This window comes from Kazachstania africana, chromosome 9, assembly GCF_000304475.1.
Source record: "Kazachstania africana CBS 2517 chromosome 9, complete genome".
NCBI classification, from domain to species: domain Eukaryota; kingdom Fungi; phylum Ascomycota; class Saccharomycetes; order Saccharomycetales; family Saccharomycetaceae; genus Kazachstania; species Kazachstania africana.
The window spans coordinates 507,750-530,430 of NC_018948.1; the positions used below are offsets into that span (position 1 = coordinate 507,750).

General features: G+C 37.7%; 10 protein-coding genes across 10 annotated transcripts; 3 read left to right on the plus strand and 7 right to left on the minus strand.

Moving 5' to 3' along the window:
• Positions 1 to 141: 141 nt before the first annotated feature.
• On the plus strand, positions 142 to 1,656 carry PRC1 (carboxypeptidase C PRC1; the record flags this gene model as incomplete). The annotated part of the gene is made up of 1 exon (XM_003959117.1): positions 142 to 1,656. One exon carries the CDS (start codon positions 142 to 144, stop codon positions 1,654 to 1,656), a length of 1,515 nt encoding a protein of 504 aa, XP_003959166.1.
• A 204-nt stretch (positions 1,657 to 1,860) lies between these two features.
• Positions 1,861 to 2,307, plus strand: LIP1 (sphingosine N-acyltransferase subunit LIP1; the record flags this gene model as incomplete). Its single annotated transcript, XM_003959118.1, has 1 exon — positions 1,861 to 2,307. One exon carries the CDS (start codon positions 1,861 to 1,863, stop codon positions 2,305 to 2,307), a length of 447 nt encoding a protein of 148 aa, XP_003959167.1.
• A 102-nt stretch (positions 2,308 to 2,409) lies between these two features.
• Positions 2,410 to 5,655, minus strand: TAF1 (histone acetyltransferase; the record flags this gene model as incomplete). The annotated part of the gene is made up of 1 exon (XM_003959119.1): positions 2,410 to 5,655. The coding sequence occupies one exon, from the start codon at positions 5,653 to 5,655 to the stop codon at positions 2,410 to 2,412; it is 3,246 nt and encodes a 1,081-aa protein (XP_003959168.1).
• A 307-nt stretch (positions 5,656 to 5,962) lies between these two features.
• On the minus strand, positions 5,963 to 6,913 carry DYN3 (dynein light intermediate chain; the record flags this gene model as incomplete). Its single annotated transcript, XM_003959120.1, has 1 exon — positions 5,963 to 6,913. The coding sequence occupies one exon, from the start codon at positions 6,911 to 6,913 to the stop codon at positions 5,963 to 5,965; it is 951 nt and encodes a 316-aa protein (XP_003959169.1).
• A 274-nt stretch (positions 6,914 to 7,187) lies between these two features.
• Positions 7,188 to 8,720, minus strand: ADE4 (amidophosphoribosyltransferase; the record flags this gene model as incomplete). Its single annotated transcript, XM_003959121.1, has 1 exon — positions 7,188 to 8,720. The coding sequence occupies one exon, from the start codon at positions 8,718 to 8,720 to the stop codon at positions 7,188 to 7,190; it is 1,533 nt and encodes a 510-aa protein (XP_003959170.1).
• Positions 8,721 to 9,367: 647 nt separating this feature from the next.
• KAFR0I02570 (uncharacterized protein) lies at positions 9,368 to 11,680 on the minus strand (the record flags this gene model as incomplete). Its single annotated transcript, XM_003959122.1, has 1 exon — positions 9,368 to 11,680. One exon carries the CDS (start codon positions 11,678 to 11,680, stop codon positions 9,368 to 9,370), a length of 2,313 nt encoding a protein of 770 aa, XP_003959171.1.
• Positions 11,681 to 12,544: 864 nt separating this feature from the next.
• Positions 12,545 to 14,674, minus strand: ATM1 (ATP-binding cassette Fe/S cluster precursor transporter ATM1; the record flags this gene model as incomplete). Its single annotated transcript, XM_003959123.1, has 1 exon — positions 12,545 to 14,674. One exon carries the CDS (start codon positions 14,672 to 14,674, stop codon positions 12,545 to 12,547), a length of 2,130 nt encoding a protein of 709 aa, XP_003959172.1.
• A 204-nt stretch (positions 14,675 to 14,878) lies between these two features.
• YME2 (Yme2p) lies at positions 14,879 to 17,314 on the minus strand (the record flags this gene model as incomplete). Its single annotated transcript, XM_003959124.1, has 1 exon — positions 14,879 to 17,314. One exon carries the CDS (start codon positions 17,312 to 17,314, stop codon positions 14,879 to 14,881), a length of 2,436 nt encoding a protein of 811 aa, XP_003959173.1.
• Positions 17,315 to 17,615: 301 nt separating this feature from the next.
• On the plus strand, positions 17,616 to 21,257 carry UBP15 (ubiquitin-specific protease UBP15; the record flags this gene model as incomplete). Its single annotated transcript, XM_003959125.1, has 1 exon — positions 17,616 to 21,257. One exon carries the CDS (start codon positions 17,616 to 17,618, stop codon positions 21,255 to 21,257), a length of 3,642 nt encoding a protein of 1,213 aa, XP_003959174.1.
• Positions 21,258 to 21,418: 161 nt separating this feature from the next.
• SCW10 (putative family 17 glucosidase) lies at positions 21,419 to 22,468 on the minus strand (the record flags this gene model as incomplete). Its single annotated transcript, XM_003959126.1, has 1 exon — positions 21,419 to 22,468. One exon carries the CDS (start codon positions 22,466 to 22,468, stop codon positions 21,419 to 21,421), a length of 1,050 nt encoding a protein of 349 aa, XP_003959175.1.
• Positions 22,469 to 22,681: the final 213 nt, after the last annotated feature.

Genomic DNA, 22,681 nt, shown 5'->3' on the forward strand with positions numbered 1-22,681 from the left:
CGTTACCGTCTGCGATGGCACAAACCGGGGCTTCACCTCTTCAGTATCTCTATCTCAATTTTCGAGGGATAAGAAAAATGAGGAAAATTGTACAACCTTTAGGACTACTTTACAGTTGAGAAATCGTACTGCAATCTAACGATGAAGAGCTGTTTATTGGCTTTGGCTGCTGCTACAACTGCTGTTGCATGGTCCTTCCAACAACCTTTCGCTTTTAAGGACTTTGACTCACTCAATCTTCAGGATGAAGTGCAAAAACTACTCCCTAATGAATACAGCAATTTACAAATGTTCACCAAGAATAAGAAACCCGTCACGAAGAAACATGATTGGGATTTTGTCGTCAACAACGTAGAATTGGAAAACTACCAATTACGTGTGAATAAGATTAATGACCCAAAGATTTTGGGTATTGACCCTAATGTCACCCAATACACCGGTTATCTGGATGTAGAAGACGATTCTAAACATTTCTTCTTCTGGTTTTTCGAAAGTAGAAACGATCCAAAGAATGACCCCGTTGTCTTATGGTTGAATGGTGGCCCTGGCTGCTCTTCAATGACCGGGCTTTTCTTTGAATTGGGTCCCTCTTCCATTGGAAGCGATATTAAACCTATTACAAACCCTCACTCGTGGAACAATAACGCCTCAGTCATCTTCTTGGATCAGCCTGTCAATGTTGGGTTCTCTTATTCGGATTCAAGCTCAGGTGTAAGTAACACTGTAGCTGCCGGTAAAGATGTCTACGCTTTCTTAGAATTATTCTTCCAAAAATTCCCTGAATACAAGGATAACAATCAAACTTTCCACATTGCAGGTGAATCCTACGCAGGTCATTATATCCCAATTTTCGCATCTGAGATCTTATCTCGTGAAGATAGAAATTTCAATCTTTCTTCTGTCTTAATCGGTAATGGCCTAACTGACCCATTAACTCAATACAAATATTACGAACCAATGGCTTGTGACAAAGAAGCTTCCGGCGCTGACCCTGTCCTGGGACCTCAAGAATGTCAATCGATGAATGATTCTTTAGATCGTTGTCTAAGCCTCATTGATGCTTGTTACAAATCCGAATCTGTTTGGACTTGTGTTCCAGCTTCTATCTATTGTAACAATGCTCAATTGGCCCCATTCCAAAGAACAGGCAAGAATGTCTACGACGTAAGAAAGGATTGTGAGGGCCAATTATGCTACAAAGACATGGAAGTCATTGACAAATATTTGAATATGAAATACGTTCAAGATGCTATCGGTGCAGAAGTCTCCACTTATGAATCTTGTAACTTCGATATCAATAGAAATTTCTTATTCAATGGGGACTGGATGAAACCTTATCACAGAGCTGTCACTGACTTATTAGAACAAGATTTACCTGTTTTAATCTACGCAGGTGATAAAGATTTTATCTGTAATTGGCTAGGTAACCAAGCATGGACTAACGAATTGCCATGGAAACATCACGAAGAATTCAGTAAACAACCAGTAAGAGACTGGACCGCAGAAGCTACAGGTGAAGTTGCTGGTGAAGTTAAATCATACGACAAATTGACCTTCTTACGAATCTTTGACGGTGGCCATATGGTTCCATATGACGTTCCAGAAAACGCATTGAGTATGTTGAACGAATGGTTATCCAACGATTACCAATTTTAATGATCCTCTTATCCTTTTTCGCCATACAAAATATAATTTGTTCGTAAAACTTATATAATTTTGATGTTATATATACATTTTTCTCAAAACTTCAAATAGGCTTATTTTATTACAAGAAAAAAACAAACTTATTAACTCGAAACTTTCCTCATTTCAATATATAGGACTACCACACATAGTCGCCCACAAATATAAACCACCCCAATGTCTAAACCAGAAGAGAACATACAGGTGAGAAAACCAAGACAACAAATCTTATCATTGTTAAAATATGTGGTTATTTCACTAATGCTAATTGCGGCAGTCGAATATTTCAAATACGCAACCAGAATCAACTATGACTGGTTCCATTGTACTGCTGTAGGTGAACCAATTGAAAACTCTTCAGTGGTCAAACTATACGCTCGTGGTGGCCCATCATGTGATAAGAGAGGCGAATTTAAGACAATTGTTAAGAGAATTACAAGAGATTATGAACCAAATGATGAATCACTTTCCTTCTGCATAAAGGAAAATAAACATCTAAACTCAATTCACTACCCAATTCACGAAGAAAAGGGTGAACCTGGCTATTTTGCCTATGTGGGGTACGATTCCGATTATAACTTAATAGAGAAATATTGTGAAGATTCCGTAATCTACCACATGTGATTGGAAACCAAAAAAAGCGTGATAAAATTTGATATTGTTACAATATATATAGTTATATATAGTTATGCTTATATATGTTCTTTCCATCATTGAAATAATTTCCTACTGTACTTCAGAACTGTTATGTACAATAGGCGTGGTAACGGCGGCTGGACTATTGGTGGCATTAGTCGAGTTGTCCTCATTGGCAGCATTATTAGCAGCATTATACATTGGACATGATTTATTTGTCCTAATATGACCGATTTGTCCACAAGTTGCACAACGTCTAGTCGTATTCTTTGACTTCGTTACTTTGCCCGGACTTGCACTTCCATCAGGGTTCTGCTGTTCTTGCATCTTTTTCTTGTTTGCTGTGATCATTTGTCTGGCAGCTCTTCTTTGTTGAGATTTTTCCAATGAAGCTAACTCATTTTGCAATAACTTCTTTTGCATCTCGATATCTTCAACGTTTTCCAAATTCAAATTATCATCTTCTAATAGTTTATTAACGTCTAATTTGGCCTCTTTCATCCTCTCTTTACCGCGGATGTACCCCTTGATAACACGAGGATCCTTTATAATGATAGTTTGCCTTTGTATAATACCGTTTTCGTCCCTCCTTTTCCGTACTATTTTCAAGACTTTATTGTCATCTCTATGGGTACGAACCTTTTTGTTTGTTTGATTGATAACATTTGGGTCATCAATCTCTTCAAATGGATTAGTGACACTTAATGACTTTGTATGTGTATACCACGTCTTACTGATTTCTTCCTCATAAGCCTTTTGTTGCTGAACAACGTTGTACGTATGTCCTGTGCTATTACCATTTTTTTCCACTGATGCATTCCGCTTCTTTTTCCTCTTTTCTTCTGGGCCTGCCGATTCTGATTTGACAAAACCACCTTTCATAGACGTCTTTAAGAAGGAGAAACCTTCACCACAACCCGTAGGATCACCTGCACCATGGATTTGAATCATCGCCCTCATCTGTGTGGCGTTGACAAAATTCTTTGTAACATTCCAAGGTAAAAGATTTTCTTCTAGCTTTAACAGTTTTTCATCAAAATTATAATTTTCGTTGTCCTCCCAGAATTGTAAACCGTGTGACATGGACTCGACTTCTGCTACTTGCTCAGGTAAAAGAAGTTTCTTGGTATTTTCATTATCTAATAAAACTTCCCCTTCTTTCAATTTCCAAAGCCCCTTATCAGGTCCCTCCCTTTGATATTTCATAAACTCTTTAATTTTTTGTCTATTCTGACCATAATCCTGGTCAGGGAAATGCCTTGTAATTGGTTCAATTGAAATTGCACGATTTGGTGTTCTGTTTAAGATTCTATAAACAATCATTTTTAGTCTTGTCGTTCTCATTGAAGTAACTTTCCTTGAGTTTGGACCAGGAATTTCTTCGACTGGGAAAGTTTGGCCTACTGTAAACAGATGATTAATGTTTCTCAAATAGAATTTATTGTTAGTACCATTGCCAGTACTCCTCACCAGTAAAAAGTCAGTTCCAGAGACTCCATGTTTGAATACAGGTGCACGAACCATGTTATTGTACAATGTTGGAACGATATGACCTGGTTCTACAAAGCCAAAATTCCAAAAGGGTGACTTATCCTGAACACCGAGTACATGCGTTTCACCTACGGGTAATTTAGGCCTTAAAGTATCTTGCTCATTGTATTTTCTGTAGTAGTTAATTAATTTATTGGCCATACCAAATTTTGAAAGTGCTAGTGGATCTTGTTCTGAGTACTCCATCAAATATATTGGAGCAGTATCACCAATCGTTAAGTCAGCGGTGGAAGTAAACGACTCTCTGACATCTTTGCCCTTATCACGCTTACGCTTCCTTGTCTTCAATTTATTGAAGAAAAATGTCGTATTAGGACGGATATTAGACCCAAATTTAGGTCTATGATAAAATCTTAATTGATTTCTCGGCAACACAACCTTATAAAAGGGTGATTGTAGATTTATAGCGGGTTGTGAATGTTCAATATTGAGATTTGAAATAGTAGAACGTACTTTTGGTTGATGCGTCCGCTTAAGGGTACTGTATATTTCATCATTGGAAATGTTAAATTTTGATAAGAGCAATTTTTCGCTTAACTGAGGGCCAGAAAACATATGGTCAAACGGTAGGTTAACGGAAATTGGTTGAACATCTTTATGTACAGGTTCTCTTTGAATTAATAGAAGCAACTTCTCATCATTCATATCTAACTCTGCATGCTTTGCTTCAGATAACTTAGCATCGACCAAGTTATCTTCATTCCAATTCCAAGCGTCACTATTAATATCATCGACCTTAGTGGAAAGTAAAGTATCAGTATTTCTCTCAATACTCTTTTCTCCGTTAATAATTTTCTCTTCATCCCAATCATCGGTAGCCACCAATAAATCCTCTGAAATTTTGTTATTTTCATTTAAATTTGTCTTCTCGTTAGATTTTTCATCAATAAGTGGATAAAGTTCATCCAAAGTGGCGGTGATAATACTATGCTTCTTCTTCTTCTTTTGCAATGCCTGTATTGTCGTTATGTGATCCATAGTTCTAAAAATCTTTTTCTGATCTTGCTGAACCTGTAACTTTAATTTTGATGGTATGAGAGGTTTTAATGGTATGAAATCTGTTTCAATGTGATAGTTATATCTTTTACTTTTTCGATATATTGATCTATTCCATCTTACATTATCCCCCTTCTTAAAATCTGGGAAATAATACTTTAATAGAGCCTTTTCCCTGTTGGCTGACCTTATCTTTTCATCTTGTTTACTAATTTGAGGTTGATTATTATTTGCCATGGAAAACATGTCATATGAGGTTTGCTGTTCTACAAAGACAGCATTACCGTTAGTGTCATCAATACCCATGAACAAAGCATTATTACCACTTTCGAACTCATTTAAGTTGTTCGGTAATATAGGCGATCCATCGTGGGATAACATAAACTCATTCCCGTCCTGGACACCATTGCCAAAGGCCACAGCTTCATTCATCATATTTCCATTCGGATCCATATCGTTTAACGATAGATTCATATTGTCATTAGGAAGTATTGAAGCGTGCGATTTGTTTACTGCAGTGCCTTTGTTATCGTCATCCGCCTGTGATAGTTCTTCCTCATCTGCCAGTTCATCTTCATCCTCAAAATCAACAGCATCTGGCAGATGCTGCGTGGCACCGTCGTCATTAGAATCATTCCTGATATACGAGCCAATCTCTAGTGATCCAAATTCTCCTCCAAATATAGCATCATAGGCGTCATCTTCTTTTGTTAAGTCCTTATTGCTTTCATCCTTCTGATCATTATTAAACTTGACTTTTGACTTCTTCTTGTTTTGCTTACTGACCATTCTTCTAAATTGAGACACTTCAGAAAGCCTATATCAATTGGAAAGTGATATACAGTCCTTTCAAATACAAGTTGCTTAATATTCTTCTAACAGTCTTATAGCCATATATCTAAGAGCTTCCATTATTTTCGCCTTTCACTACTTTTGAAAAAAAGTGTCTGTATAGATCTTTACACAACGTATATAGTGATAACACATCAAATCAAGCAATATTTGGCCAATTTTAGCCTGTAAATGACCCGGTAGCCAGCATTCAGTGTGCTGCAATGGGAAGAGCATATTAGGAGTGTAAATAATCTGCTTCTTTTCATGTCAATGGCTTGCTTCTGTAGGTTTTATTTATTTCCGAAAGCTTCTTTTGGACATCAAAATCTAATAAGGTCTGGTAGTAATCTGACGCTTGTGGGTCTTCGTAGACAGTATAGCTCGCACCTTTCAGGAGCTCGCTGTTGCCATAAGATGGCTTGTAAGCTTCTGGAACAGCTTTTTCGTATTGTGTGGCGATAAATTCATCTGTAGTTGCAATTGATGGATCGAATGTGTCATCTATCGTTTTTATCAGCCCAAAAGAATCCGAGCCACTAGGAATGAATGTTTTGGAGATGTCAATCATCTCAATTCTGGTGTCGTCGTGGGTGTTTTCATGGATAATATCGGTTAAAATGTCGATGGTACCGTTTTCTTGCAGAAAATATAATGAACCATTTTTTTCTAAACAAAAGGATCTCAGTGATTGCTGCACAAATCCAATTAGTCTTGTGTTCCAACTTGTTGAGCTTCTCTGCAATTCCCAGATGACATTTGAGTTCACGCATATTACATGTAACTGCATCAACGACTCGAAAACTTGCAATTCTTTGAACATATCATTCAAATACCGCAGCCATGATCTTTGGCTATTCTTTGACCAGTCTAATACTACGCATAGTTGGACGTTGCCACGAATTTGCTCTATTATTGGGTGTAGTAGGGACAATGTACTGTGTTCTACCGGAGAGACCATCGAATAGATGTTAACGATACCGTGTGGAGACCTATCGATATCTTCGCTCCTACTGGTATCCATTATGTAATGGAATTGTAGTTGCGTCGTAGGTTTCTCATCGATGCTCTCTTGTAGTTCAGTAGGATAGTACTTCTTTTGAAATTCATACATTGTGTCTTTACTGGGACAACAAACAATTATCGTCTTCCCAGAGGTATCGTCATCCTTTCTTCGAGTCTTATTGATAAGCTCAGTCCAAATATCTCGTACCATTCAGTATGTGGCTAGAGGTATGATGTAGAAGAGGTCCCAATGCATTGCTTTTCCTCTGTATCAATTGAATCAGGTTTCTTTGTAGCAAGGAATTCGCGCATTCAACGTATTACTATGTTGAATGGAGCCACTCAAAAGATAAGCATGTTTTAAGCACCCTATCGCCTTGATATCATGAGCTCCGTATCCGCTTTCCATGTTATTGCTAATTTTATAATATTTATGTCTATCTAAAACGTTTATTTACATAATGTGTAATGTGTACGATGCATAATCAGTAATCTCCTGGATTATATAGACCTATGTCAACATCTGGTTTGATATCACCTGTACTGTTTCTATTCAATTCACGTACTTTTTCCAATTCCTGTAAGTAACCATCTTCCACACCAGTTACGTAGCTTCCAGAAAATACACCAACCTCAAACTTGTCTATAGCAGCAGTCTTACAACAATCAATCAAATCATCTAACTCTTGATATATAACTTTTTCACATTTTAAAATACTGGCAATCTCCTCATTACTTCTATTATAAGCAATTAAGTTCTTATTATCGGTCAAATCAATACCATATATATGATTGTAACGGATGGCTGGAGCAGCTGAAGCAAAATAAACCTTTGATGCACCACTTTCTTTAGCCATATTGACAATCTCAATAGACGTAGTCCCTCTTACAATGGAATCATCTACAATTAAGACATTTTTATCTCTAAATTCTGTATCCATTGGGTTTAATTTCCTTCTAACTGAAGAAATTCTTTCCTTTTGATTTGGCATAATGAAAGTTCTCCCAACGTATCTATTTTTAACAAAACCTTCACGGTATGGTTTATTTAAAATGTTAGCACACTCTAGTGCACAAGTTCTGGCTGTATCGGGCACTGCCATGACCACGTCGATATCTTCTGGACTTAGTTGTCTCTTGATATTTTCGGCTAATTTTCTACCCATTGCTAGCCTGGTATGATACACGGATATACCATCTAGAACACTGTCTGGTCTTGCAAAATAGACATATTCGAAGACATCTGGTCTGTAAGAGTTGATCGGAACCACTTGTCTGAATTCAGGTTCGCTTTGAGAGCAATCCTTTGGAATAATGACTGCCTCACCAGGTTTTATATCACGAAAGGTAGAGAAATTGTGTGCCTTTAAAACAACACTTTCGGAAGCTAACATATAATCTTTAGTACCGTCTTCATTCAATCTTTCACCAAAGAGTAAAGGTCTAATACCATTTGGATCTCTAAATCCAAATAGGGCGAACCCTGCCAACATACCGACACATGCATAACCACCACGACATAATCTATACACACCTTCTAAAGCGAGAAACACATCTTCATTGTTGACTCTATACTTATTGTGTTTCTCCAATTCAGAGGCAAAGATATTTAACAGCAATTCACTGTCACTGTCTGTATTTATATGTCTGTGCACATCTTCATCCATGTACCTTTTCAAGGAGACCGTATTCACCAAATTACCATTATGAGCTAGATTGATACCATAGGGGCTGTTAACGTAGAATGGCTGAGCTTCAGAGTTAGCAGAAGAACCAGCCGTGGGATAACGTAAATGCGCAATACCCATTGAACCAGCCAAATTATTCACACGCTGCTGTGTGAAAACATCCCGAGCCAAACCATTGCCCTTACACTGATATATTCTACCTCGATTCCCGCAGGTAGCTATCCCTGCAGCGTCCTGCCCTCTATGCTGAAGAAAGATACAGCCATCACAAAGTTCCGGTGCCACAGTGGCACTTTCATTGGCCAGGGCAATACCTAAAATACCACACATTCTTCCTCAATTTGACGATTTTCAACTTCTTCAAATCAGCCGTAAAGAATATTAACAACAATTTGAACCTTATACAAAATCCAATCCAGATCACAAAGTTCACACTTTATAAATGCTTCCTACATATGCGAATTATTGCAACAATTCATCGATGTAAGAAGTTAAATTTCTCGATCTCTATAATTTCAACTGCGATCGGAGTCAAAATAAGAAAAGTGCATCGTGACTAGCAACCGGTCGTCGTGGATGATTCTCTCTCAGCTATGAGGCCAACTTGGCCCATACTGGCAGGCATCCACCGACAGGCTTCCATTGCTCTGGGCATTCATCAGCAAGTGGACCAGACATGTAGCCCCCCTGTATATCTCTCTGTGTGTCTTTCCAACTGCTGGCACGTTCTGTCACTCGCCGGTAGGCCTGGTGTCAAAAGCGGTGCCAGGGTCAACTAGCCTGCAAAGAGTCAAGAAAGTGTGAGCAAACGGCTGGACTACGTCGGTGCAAACTGGCACCATTAGTGGAAGGTTCAAGTGCTGGTGAAAGATAATTAGAACGAACTTAAAGTGTATATAGCTGCATTAGCTTGTAAGGGTATATGTAATAAATATAAAACAAACGTGTTTTGATACGTTTACATCGGAATGAAGATTTCAAATAAGAACAGTGAAGGCTCCTAGAAGCAACATCAACCATGTCGTCAATTCTTGGACCTTCATGGCCTTGCCCTCGTATGTCGATACCGCGACAGCGGTGGATACAGTAGGAAATGAAACTACAGAAACGGCAGTAGCAGTGGCAGTAGCAGCAGCGTTGGAGGCTTCTGTAGTGCCACTTGGGACATGCGTGGCAGCAGCTGCAGCCTTTGTCTCAGCAGCTGCGGTGGTGTATATGCTATGGACTTCAATTGTACTACCATTTGAATCAGTAGTCTCATAGTCGCATTCGATCACTGTGACGGTTTCAGGACACACAACTGTGGTAGTATAGGAGTTTCCAGACATATTACTTTGTGTAACCGAAGCTGGATAGGTTGTCAATGTAGAGACGGTCTCACCATTAGACTTAGTTAGAGTACATTCACAAACAATCAGAGTAGAAGTAACATCGACGTTGGTTACTGTAGTAGCGTAAACAGTAGACTTCCCGGCATTAACGAGAGAACTAGACTCTCTGGTAACGGTTTGACCTTCTGAATTTGTTGTTGTATAGCCGCTGACAATATAGGTAAGTGTGGAACCGTTTTCTTCGACAGTAGTCGTGTAACTTGGTAAAGGACCAGCACTGTTTGTAACAGTATATGTGGTAAATTCAGTTGTAGTTTGACCATCTGGTTCAACTGTAGTATATTCAGAAACAACTAAAGTTTCTGTATCACTTCCAGAAATCACAACTGTCGTTGTATATACTGGCAAATCAGTACCAGAAACCGTAGAGGTCGTAGTGACGGTGGTAGCATCACCGACAGAATTGGTTGTCGTGTATTCCGAAACAACCAGAGTCTCAGAAGAACTTCCAGATGTTACTGTAGTAGTGTAATAAGGTAGAGACTCACTTTCAGTGGACGCTAAAGTTACAGTAGTGCTCGAAAAAGTCATAGTAGAGGCAACAGAAGCGATTGGAGAAGTTCCAGAACCTTCGTTTGAACTCAAGCTGACACTTCCGGAGCTTGAAACAGAAGTATTAGGAATAGAATTAGAAGAAGTCACATCAGAAGTTGATGTGGAAGCTGAAACTGAAATGGTAGAAGCTTCAGCAGAGGAACTGGTTGGAGTAGCCGCATCGCTACCAGTAACTATGTAGATGGTATCAGCAATATAAGTGCTACCGGCACTGTCAGTGGTGTAATAGTATGAATTACCAAGAGTAACAGTTACCGTGCCAGTTGACATTGTCGTGGTCCAAGCAGATGGAAGTTCCGAATTGGTGTAAGAATTTGTCAAAGTGCTGTAAGAACCAGTATCGGAACAACTTGGCGCATTGTTACAGGCAGCACAAACTGATGGACGAGTGGTATCCGGAGCATCAGCGCTGTAGGTTAAACCTGACTGAAGGATTATACCGTTATTAATCTTAGAGAAACCACTGCTGCTGTAACCGGTACCAATCTGAATTTCACAACTCGACAAAGCACTGATGACCTTTAAGACACCGGTAGTAGAGTCATAATTGTAAGATAAAATAACGAATGGGAAGTATATCTTATTACCGCCACCGAAACCTCTTAGTATATAGGTATGTGAACCTGTCAATCTGTCAAAATTGACGACAGAAGATGTAGAAGACATATAAATGGTTTGATCTGATAAAGAAGTATAAGTATGGTCAACAGTCAAAGCAGCGTTTGAACCAACATCAATACAACCACTACCTTCGATATTAGTTGTTTGGTCAAAGGTCGTACTTTCCAAACAAATGGTACCATCGTTGGTCATTTTTGACAGTAGACCCAGCAACACGACACCACTACCTAAAGTAACTTTACCGGTGGTACCACTAGTGCTTGTATTGAAAGAAAGAATACCACTGTTGTAAAAAGAACTTGATGTAATTTTAATAGATGCCCCACCTAAGAGAGAAGAAGAACTCTTGAAGTACATGTCACCTGTATTGTAGAAGACTGCACCGGAATAATGTAAAGATAATGCAGTTGAAGCCATACTATCATCAACAAGGAATGTACCATAGTTGTATAAACTTTGGTAAATGTAAATTCCCATGCCAATATTGGTTGACGATCTTTCACAGATGTATAAATTACCATTATTAGTAACTGTATTAAAAAAATAATGTAATAAACCAGATTCAATAACCAAAGTAGAATCAGCACTAACACTAACTGCACCAGTGAAAAAAGTAGATCCTTGAATTACTTCATTACCAGAAAATGTTTCAGCAAAGACAGTTGAGAAAAGGGCTGTTAAGAGTAAGCTTATTTTGTAAAGAAAATTCGATACCTTTTTCATAATTACTTCAAAGGTCTTGATTTATTTGGTTTGTTGGGAATATGTGGAAATCAATGCAATTTACAGGCCATAAAAGCCTCATCCTTATATATCTTTCAAACTTGTATTGATTTACCAATAATTTTCCCTATTTGAACATGATAACAGTATAACGACATTATGAAAGCTATGAAAACGTGTTTCTTTACCATATTTGGGAGTCAAATATAATGAATATTAACGAACGATTGCCTTAACTGACGCTTCAATACTAAATTGAATATACTCCTCTGAAGAAAAAAAAGCTCACACTGGAAAGTTGTTTACTGTTACAACGCTGTACTAACCTGGACACTTCATAAAGAACTGAATTACGGAAGCCTCGAAATATTCAGGGATTGGAACGGGTGTTGACTATTTTCCTAAAACATTTCTCATTATATCTTCCTCTCGTAAAAGTGCGTTAGCAATTGGAGATGAAGTACTCTTTTAGACGGTCGTAAGATTGATTTATCGTGAAAACAAAGAATAACGCTCCTAGCTCAAACTTCAAAAGTCCTCCAGAGCGTGTCACCAACTACCAAATATGGAAAGTAGTCATTTAGCCAACACAGAGAAATTTTTTGTTAAAACCTATCCCGCGTAGTCATCGTAGTTTTGCCAAAAGCATCTATTAGCATGTTAGTAGAGCATTCACCAAGATGGTTCCGGGAATGATCAATGACAATTGGTTAATAAGGAAAATGAGCGAAAGAACAATACACTATCTATCATTATATTACAATATACAATGTAGGAACCCTGTGCTGAGTATGCAAATTTTTAAGTTCTTGTAATGAAAGATTTTCCTGAAGCTAGGGTACGTCCCGGTTTTTATCTTGATTTTTACCTTATATCCTTTTCAATTTCGATCTCTCTTTCTATCAAGTCCAGGTTCTCTTGGACATTCCATAACTCCTTGTACAAAGATGTGCTTTTAGCTAATAATTCGTTATGTGTTCCTTCTTCTCTAACTGTTCCATCCTCAAGAACAATTATTTTGTCAGCGTCCGCAATTGTTCTCAGTCTGTGTGCAATATAAATACTAGTTCTCGAACCCGTTTTGAAATTAGCTCTTATTGTTTTTAATAGAGCCTGCTCCGTATGTGTATCTAAGGCACTTGTAGCCTCATCAAAGAACATCACACTTGCATCTTTCAATAACACCCTCGCAATTGCCAATCTTTGCTTTTCCCCACCACTGATCATAAGACCTCTCTCACCAACAATAGTTTCGTAGCTTTGAGGCAGTTTTCTTATGAGAGAATCTAGTTGTGCTTTTTCTATCACTTCATAAATTTCTGAGTCGAGTGCATCAATTCTACCGAACTTGACATTTTCCCAGATACTATCGTTGAACAAAGGGGTATCCTGAGGAACAACACCAATTAACTTCCTTAACGAATCTAATTCAATTTCTCTAACGTCTATACCGTTAATTAGAATCCTTCCCTCTTCGGGATCATAAAATCTAAATACCAATTTTAGGATTGTTGATTTACCACTACCAGAAGGGCCTACAATAGCAGTTTTCCATCCAGCAGGGATTGTGAAACTAGCATTTTTCAAAATCTTTCTATCTGCATGGTATCCAAATGTTACATTCTCAAAAGTTATTTCAAAGGGTCCATCTTCCTTCAATATGATCTTTGGATTTTCAATATTATGAATTTTAACTTCGTTTTTCCTCAATTTGAATAACGATTCCATATCAATCAATGACTGTTTTAGTTCACGATACACACTCCCAAGGAAATTCAAAGGCACACTCAGTTGGAAAACCAGCTGGTTAATTAATACTAAATCACCTACTGTTAAATTACCACCTATGACACCAGTACAACCCAGATACATCATTCCTGTCAATGCAGTTGTAAAAATGAGATTTTGACCTGAATTTAAAAATGCCAATGACTTCGATATTTTTATTTGAGAATTTCTATAATCAATCAAGGCAGAATTATACTTGGAGCTTAAATAATTCTCATTATTAAAATACTTGACGGCTTCAAAATTGATTAGTGAATCTAATGCAATACTGGCGCCCTTATTATCAGCTTTATTGGCATCTCTTCGAAATTGAGTCCTCCAAGCAGTAGTTTTTATAGTGAAAATTGAATATAGCAACATAGTCATGAAAGTGATCTCTGCAAAAGAAGCACCAAACTGATGAGTCAAGATACCACATACTACGGAGATTTCGAAAGTGATGGGAATGATATGGAAGACCATTGCACTAAGTACGTACGAGATACCTTTTGTACCTCTGTCCATGGCTCTAGTCAATCCACCAGTTTGTCTACTTAAATGCCACCCCAGATCTAATTTCATCAAGTGCCTAAATGTTTCCACTGACACTGTCTTGATAGCGTTTTGTGCGACTTTCACAAATACTGCATTACGCAGTTCACCAAATAACACTGTACTGAATCTGGCAACACCGTAAGATAGGATGGTCAGACCAATTGCTGCAGGTAAGGCTACACTTGGATCATCCCATGTAACGTTCATTGAATCAACCGTCTTCTTGAAGAAAAAGGGAACTTGGACGTTCAAGAGCTTTGCTCCAATTAACAAAGATAAAGATATTAGTACACGCAATTTTACTTTGCTGTCACCTCTAGGCCATATATATTTAAACAAATCCTTCAAAATCTTCAATTCTGATATACTTGGAGCCTTCGTTAGAGATGTGCTCTTACCTGTATCAGCATTATTAGGACGACTGTCTTCCTTTAGCTTAACCGTCTTCAATTTTGCATCTGCCTTGTCTTTATTCTCTATGCCTTGAAACCTTAAAATAGCAGAACTACGCAAAGATATTTGTCTAGTTGTACTGAAAGATTTACTGAATGGTATCGTCCTCGATGGTCTCGTAAGAAAACCAAATTGCTGTAATGCCTGTCCCTTCACACTTTGCTTACTTCCGAGTAAAAGTTGCCTACGAGCAACCACAGAGTTTCTTAATAGCAGCATCTGCCAGTACGTCCATGAAGAAATGGAACAAAAACTTCAATATTCTTTAGGTTTAGATATTTATATGTGCATTTTGAATTCACGATGACTTATTTTTCAACTTTGACGCTTGATGATTAATTGCAATTTGCGATTGTGATATGAAAAATTGACAATTTTATTGAGAATATATACTAGAAAGTCATTAATTATATACAAGACATGTTATTTTTTCGATTGAGAAAGCCTCTTTATCTCTGTTTCACAATGGTTGATCACATCGCTGCTGGTTGCGATCTTCCCTGAAAGGTAATCTAACCTACTCTTGAAAAGCTTAGGATCTTGAATTTTACCCAGAGGACGTAATTCTTCTTCCCACTTTTTGATTCTTCCTGTTTCAAAAGAAATAACTTTTAAATTATAACGGGTTTTAAGCACCGTTGATAGCTGTGAATCATGGACTAAGTAGTGAAAGGCTGCTCTGTAAAGAGGTTTTGCAGGGCGGATCTCCCTCAAAACACCTCTATCTCTCGAAACCGTGATTAGACCATTATTCTCCAATTCTATTACTCCCAACTCAGGGGATGCTTTGAAAAGGGGTCTGAAGATGACATCTTCGAAAGAAATAACGGGGCTCTTGTCAAGGAGTTCCATCAACTCCCACGCTTGAGCACTTTTTACACTGTCATATTTGTCACTTAGGAAGATTTGAGTAATTTGTTCACTCGCTTGTTCCACCATCTTTTCCAATGCCTTCTCGGGCTCTTCACCTGATTTGACTCTTCTTACAAAAGCCTGTAAGTCTAACATTCTACCACCAAGTGGGTCAATTGCATCATCAATCTCATTCAAGAGCTTCTCATCTAATTTCAATGAACTTGATGTTCTAGTCGATTCTTGCAGCTGCGATAGCACAAAGGCTTTTGAATTCTCCCTTGAGGCATCTGAAAGTTCCAAATTCTTGAATACTTGGTTAGGAAACGATTCTGCCAATTGTTGATTTGATGCAATGGATTCAGTTAAGAAGACAACATGTGCAATATTCATTTGTACTAACATAGACGTCCAATCCGCCAACTCTTTATAAACGAAGCCGTTTATGTCAGATTTCCCTGCAAACCTATCTATGACCACAACAGGTTTAGCCTCTGGATGTTGCTGTAAATAATCTTCTTCTTTCACATTAACGACTTCCCCCCCGTCTTGAATCACTGGTTTATATTTTTTCAAGGCAATACGTCTTATTGCCATCATTGAAGTGGTTAAGATATTTCGGAATTGAGTTTCCTTCGATTCATTTAATCCTGTCTTCTGACCTGTCATGCCCTGGACCATCAAATCAGTGACACTTGTAAGTGAATTGAGCCAAGGAAAAATTGGGAAATAACCAATTTGATTAGCAATACTTTTCAAAAATTTAGAGTCCGTTCTCGATTTAACAATTTTATCACAATCTAGATACAATACATTTTCTCTATCTTGCAGTAGATTATCCATCACTAATTCCCTTTTCCCCGTACCACGAGGACCTCTAATCACCACAAAAGTGTTGTTATTTTCTTCTAACCACATTTTCAAATCATCAACGATTTCCATTCTCTCTTCCCATAAATGTTTCTTAGTGTGGCCAGAATCGTTTAAATTCAAATAATTTTTAAAAGACGATACAGTAGAATTTGTAAAATCTTTGATCTGTTTAACCCAATGGTTATCTAATGAGATAGGGTATCTATGTGTTATCTTTTGTTCGATGGAAAACTCTCTAATTGGGTCGAAGATAAGAACTGCAATGATAGATAACAGAGCAATAAAAACAGGAATAGCGATTCTTGTATGGTTTATAAAGAAATTTTTAATGAATAAGGGTTTAGCGATATTTTCATACTGAATATGCAACACAGTATTATGGATCTCAATACCGGAGACACAATTCTTAGCGCATATAGCTCCTCTATACGACCTGTATTTTACTTTTGTAATATTCTTGGACAATTCCGATGGAGGATAGATGTCAATAATGGTACCATATCTTCTAAACAACGAATACAATTCCTCCTCGGTCAGGGCGGGGCCCTGGAACTTGACATCAATGGTGGTGCTAGGCAACCTCCGTAGATCTTCAATCCATGGAGAACCCTTGACAGGGAATGCTGTAGCCTTAGTAAAATACGACAATACACTCTTGGACGATTCCCTCGCGGTGTTTTGCTGAATCAAGACATTTGCTTCAGCTTTAGTATATTTGTAAGGCACTAGAAAAGTTGCAAAGACACCGCCATCCCTCTTGACTGGGATAGTAGAACGCAGCTTCAAACCGTATATGGGATTGTCGGGAGGACTAGCAAATGTCGTAATCTTGGATCTAATAGCATCTCGAGACTGATCAATAAAAATGGAATTCAACCAGGCTACAGGGTTCCAGACAGATATCTGCCTAGGATACACATTATCAAAATAGATCAAAGTCTCCTGTTCTGTCTTGTGGATCACACCCGTGTCAGTAGCAGTACTAGACTCACCCGCTTGCTGATCCTTAGCCTGAATCTCACTGGAAACAAACCTTCTACTCGCCATCTGAGCTAACATAACCTTGCCAGACGCCAGAGTAACACTCCGTGCCAACAGCTGTGGGATCCCAAACTGACTCCCCACCTGCAACATTCACCTTATCCAGACTGTGTCTATATCTGACTTCGCTTTAAGCCTGTCTTAACTACTTATGGCTTGATGAGCTTTTTTGAATTACTCGGAGACTTCAATGTTATCAGGCCCGTGAAATGAAAATATTGAGTACCCCTTCACCGCACCTGGCTTTTGATTTTATAGAGACAAGAGTTGATATTTAGACCAGTTCTCATAGTGTTTAGCAAGCTATAGGAGGCCCACATTGATTGTAGATCCCAAAGGTATTTAATAGGATTAGTAGAAAATTGAAAACAAGGTTGCAGTGTTCCTCCCCGTTATGAATTCGATAGTTTATGGAGACATAAAAGATGAGACCGTCCATCTAAATAAGTCCCTGGATACTATATTACCACTTTTCCCAGAACAAGAATCCGATATAGACGGCAGTTTCACTTGGCATATTGATAACTGGTATAATTTGAGTGAATCAAAATACGTTTCACCAAGATTTAGGATAGGAGATTTCGAATGGGACGTTCTCTTATTTCCTAATGGGAATCGTAATAAAGGTCTGGCCATATATTTGGAACCTCATCCAGTTGGTGTCCCTAACGAAGATGAAGATTGGTACTGTTGTGCGCAATTTGCTATTGTGTTGTCTAGACCGGGACATGATGGCGAGATTCATATGATCAATAAATCTCATCACAGATTTAATGCCAATGATACAGATTGGGGGTTTGCAAATTTCATTGATTTAGATCATTTAAAACAGCCTTTCAAAGGCAAATCGTTTGCATTGTTAAATGAAGGTAAGTTAAATATTTCAGTTTACGTTCGTATATTGAAAGATCCTACAGGTGTATTATGGCATAATTTTTTAAACTATAATTCTAAAAAAGTTACGGGATACGTAGGTTTCAAGAATCAAGGTGCTACATGCTATCTAAATTCTCTTCTACAGTCATATTTTTTCACAAAATATTTTAGAAGGCTTGTCTATCAAATTCCTACCGAAAATGATAGTCCCAATAATAGTGTCCCCCTGGCTCTCCAGCGTGCTTTTTATCAACTACAAGTGTCTGACGAACCCCTGGATACCTTAGAATTGACTAGATCATTCGGTTGGGATAGTGGTGACGCATTCACTCAGCATGATGTTCAGGAACTGAATCGTATCTTAATGGATAGATTGGAAAATAAAATGAAAGGAACTCCAGTAGAGGATAAGTTAAATGAAATTTTTGTCGGTAGAATGAAAAGTTACATTAAATGTATTAATGTCGATTACGAATCATCAAGAGTGGAAGAATTTTGGGATCTTCAGATGAACGTTAAGAATTTGAAGGACTTGAAATCATCCTTTGAAAATTATATTGAAATCGAATTGATGAACGGCGAAAATCAATACGCAGCACAAGATTATGGTCTTCAAGATGCTGAAAAGGGTGTCATATTCGAATCATTCCCTCCAGTGTTACACCTTCAACTAAAAAGATTCGAGTATGATTTTAACTATGATCAATTAATAAAAGTCAATGATAGATATGAATTTCCTGACTCTATTGATGTTTCTTCATATATAGATAAAATGGGTACCGAAGACACAGAAATGCCTCCCTGTATCTACAAATTACACGGAGTTCTGGTGCATGCCGGTGATATTTCAACGGGTCATTACTACGCAATGATTAAACCAAGTACCGAAGATCAATGGTATAGATTTGATGATGAGAAAGTTTGGAAAGTAACGAAGACTCAAGTCTTTGACGAAAATTTTGGTCTAGACAGAATACCAGATGATGAAGTACGTTTAATGTCAAGAGAACAATATCAGAATTATCTACTGGCACGTCACACAAGCGCTTATATGCTTGTATACATTCGTGAAGATCAAGAGGCTGATCTGCTACAACCAGTCACTGAAAATGATGTCCCAAAGCATGTTATCGAAAGAGTTCAAAAGGAAAAAACCGAAAAGGAACTTCGTGAAAAGGAAATAAGAGAAGCGCATCTCTATCTTAAAGTTTTCATTCATACAATAAAAAATTTCCTCAATTTTGAAGGCTTTGATTTGACCCCAAATGATGCTTTCAAGCACACTTATCAGGATTTAAATGATGGTAAGGAAAAACCATTGATGCTAAAAGTGGCAAGGACAATGATGGTCAGTGATTTGTATCGACAAATAAAAAAGGAACTTAATCTATCCGTCGAAAGAGATATCAGGTACTGGAGAATGAGTTTTAGACAGAACAACACATTGAGATTGAAGGATCCTATCGTACCATCGAAGGAAAGTCTCACCTTGGAAGAAACGTTGAAAAAACAAAACGAAGAAAGTATTTCTTCCATAGATCTCTTCGTGGAAGAACCATATTTGGATCTGAACTTCTTGAATGGATTGAAGGAAAAAGGGAAGCTCACTCTTACTGAAAATGCTATAACAGAATCTTTAGTTGATGATTTGAGAAATAATCTTTATCAATATATCGAAGAGAAAGATACACCAAGAGTATTTAACCAAGAGACACACAATCTTATCTTTTTGAAAAAATTTGACATCAAAAAACAGAAATTGACTGGTCTTGCATATTGTGCTGTTGACCAATTAGAACAGGTCTCAACCTTATTGACTACTGTTGCCAACTTTATTGGTGTAGATACCGAGAGTTTGTCATTTAGCGAGGAAATTAACCCTGGAAATGTGGTTAAAGTCCCGAAGGAACAACAAATTTGTACCTGTGAATTGACGTCTGGTGATATATTGTCATTTCAATTACCTTCAGGGTCTACTGAAATTTCTTCTGAAATTTTTCCTTTTTATGACAGCATTGAGGCTTATTATCACTATTTAGAGCATAGAGTAAAACTGAGATTTTCAAATGCTGAACTAAGTGCTAACCTTGGGATGAATATTGCGAATGAATCCGATGAAGGAAAGAACCTCGGTGCTGAACATTTTGAGCTCTGGGTCTCAGCATATATTTCATACAAAGATCTATCCATTTTAGTTGCAAAACATGTGAATATTAAGCCAGAGCTTTTGAAACTTTTTGCAATTTATACCAATGGCCGTTATGTCATGAAGTCAAAATCGGTTCTCAATGATTATTTACTAAAGGATTACAACTGTGACATGATCCCACCATTTGAATATGAAGTGCTCTCAATGCCTTTGGAAGAATTTGAACACTTGAGATCTGTGAAATTTTATTGGCTGAAAAACAGTTACATTCATTACCAGTGTTTCGAGTTTGAAGTTCCTGCTACTTTTACAATGGGTCAATTTTTGAACAAAATTCAAGATAAAGTTGGATTTACAGATGAAGAAGAGTCAAAAATTTTGTTATGGACAAACCACAATTTCCAATTCCAAGGTATATTAACTCCAGAAACATCATTTAAGCAAATATCGAAGTCATACTTGATATTTGGCAGAGTTCTTGGTGAAGAATCGGAATTGTTTAAAAAGTTTGATGAAGAAATCTCGTCAGAAGAAAATAGTGAGGCTGATGATGATATATCAATGTCTCCATCTCCTGCTCCTGACACCTACAAAGCAGATGCTTCTGATTCATTTGAAGATGATGAAACGAAGAAAATTGGCGATAGTAAAAAAGCAGAAGAGGAGGGTCGTCTTGTGATTGTTCAACAATATTTCAAGGAAATTGAAAATAGGCATGGGATATCATTTTTATTTAACCTAATACCTGATGAGCCATTCACCAAGACAAGAGAAAGATTGCATGCCAAATTTGGCCTAGGTCAAAAAGAATTTTCCAAGATTAAGCTTGGGATATTATTCACTATGGGACAGAACAGAACGTTCAAGTCATTAAGCCATTACAGTGATAACGAACTAGAGAAAGTTATTTTATACAAGATTATGTCGAACTTGGATTACATTTTTATGGACCATCCTGATAGATTAAGGTCCCACAATACCCATGATAGACCAATGGTCATTAAAAATTGATTTCTAAATTTATCTTATTGATAAAAATAAAAAAGGCAATTTACTACATATATTCTCTTTATTTTTTTTTCACTTTCATATTTTCTATTACTTGAATATATTGAATTCTATATATCGTCAATGATTAAATAACATATTTTTTAGTTAATTGTCCTGACCAACTAATCTCTAGAGTAAACACCCCACCATTTTTCTACACCATAAGATCCGTCAGCCTTCCATAAATCGTTATAGGCTGTGAACAGAATGGTAGAATCACCACAATTGCTTTTAATCGACGAAATAGCAGCTTCTTGATTGGCCTTTGATGGAACTGCAGAACCATAAGTTTCACCTTGAGATGGCCACCCAGATTCAGTGATTAGCACAGTCTTGTTGCCACCACAGGCATCAGAAACCCTAGAGATTTGAGTCTTCAACCAGGTGCCAGCATCTGCAGCAGCTGTATAGTAATCGAAATATGCGTGAGCGTTAACAGCGATGTAGTCGGAATAGTTACATAATTCAGTGTTATCAATTACAGCTGTGAATGTATCGACAGATACTACGGGACCAGTGTAACCTGCAGCAGTTAGAGCTGTCTTACCGGAGTTAACATAGCCTTCAATTTGAGATGCAGTGGCACTACCGCTGTTTACTAGTTCGTTACCGATAGAGACTGTATAAACGTCATCCCATGAACCGTAAGATTCAATAGCAGATTGGATAGTAGAAACACCACTTTCAATGGCATCCATGTAGTAAATACCTAAGAAAAGCTTTTGAGAGGATTGTTTGGCTTGTAGAACGTTTTCTACTTGTTGACAATCAACACCATAAAGCCTTATAATGGAGTAATCAGTCAAATTTGCCAAATCGGTCTTGACGTCAGAGAGTGCTTTACATGACCCGTCACTGTTGTATGGGGAATAACTGAGACCTTTAGCAGAGCCAGAAGATGTAGACGAAGAGTCAGTAGATGTGGAGGTGGAAGTACTACTAGTACTTGTAGTGGCAGTAGTAGTGGCGGACGAGGCGGCGACTGAGGCGGCATCGTTAACAGCCTCCTCAGCAGCACCGCTAGTTCCAACAACAACGTTAACATTAGTCTCAACAGTGGTGGTGACAACAGCAGCGTCACGTTTTTCCCTGTGTTCATGATGTTGAGGGGCCGGAGCAGCATTAATACAACTGGATAAGAGAGCGAGGGAAACTAGATTAGCAAAACGCATCGTTACAGATTAGTAAAGGAGTGACAAAAGTTGGAAAATTAATACTAATACTAAATCTTAAAAAGAATAGAACTGTGAAATCTATATAAATTTCAGTTACTGTCACAATATATATAGTTAAGAAAAAACTTGACAAACACGAAATGTCATAAGCCTTTTTATATTTACTGGATGAAAACTATTCTGAAACGAGTATCCATACTGATTCCAGAC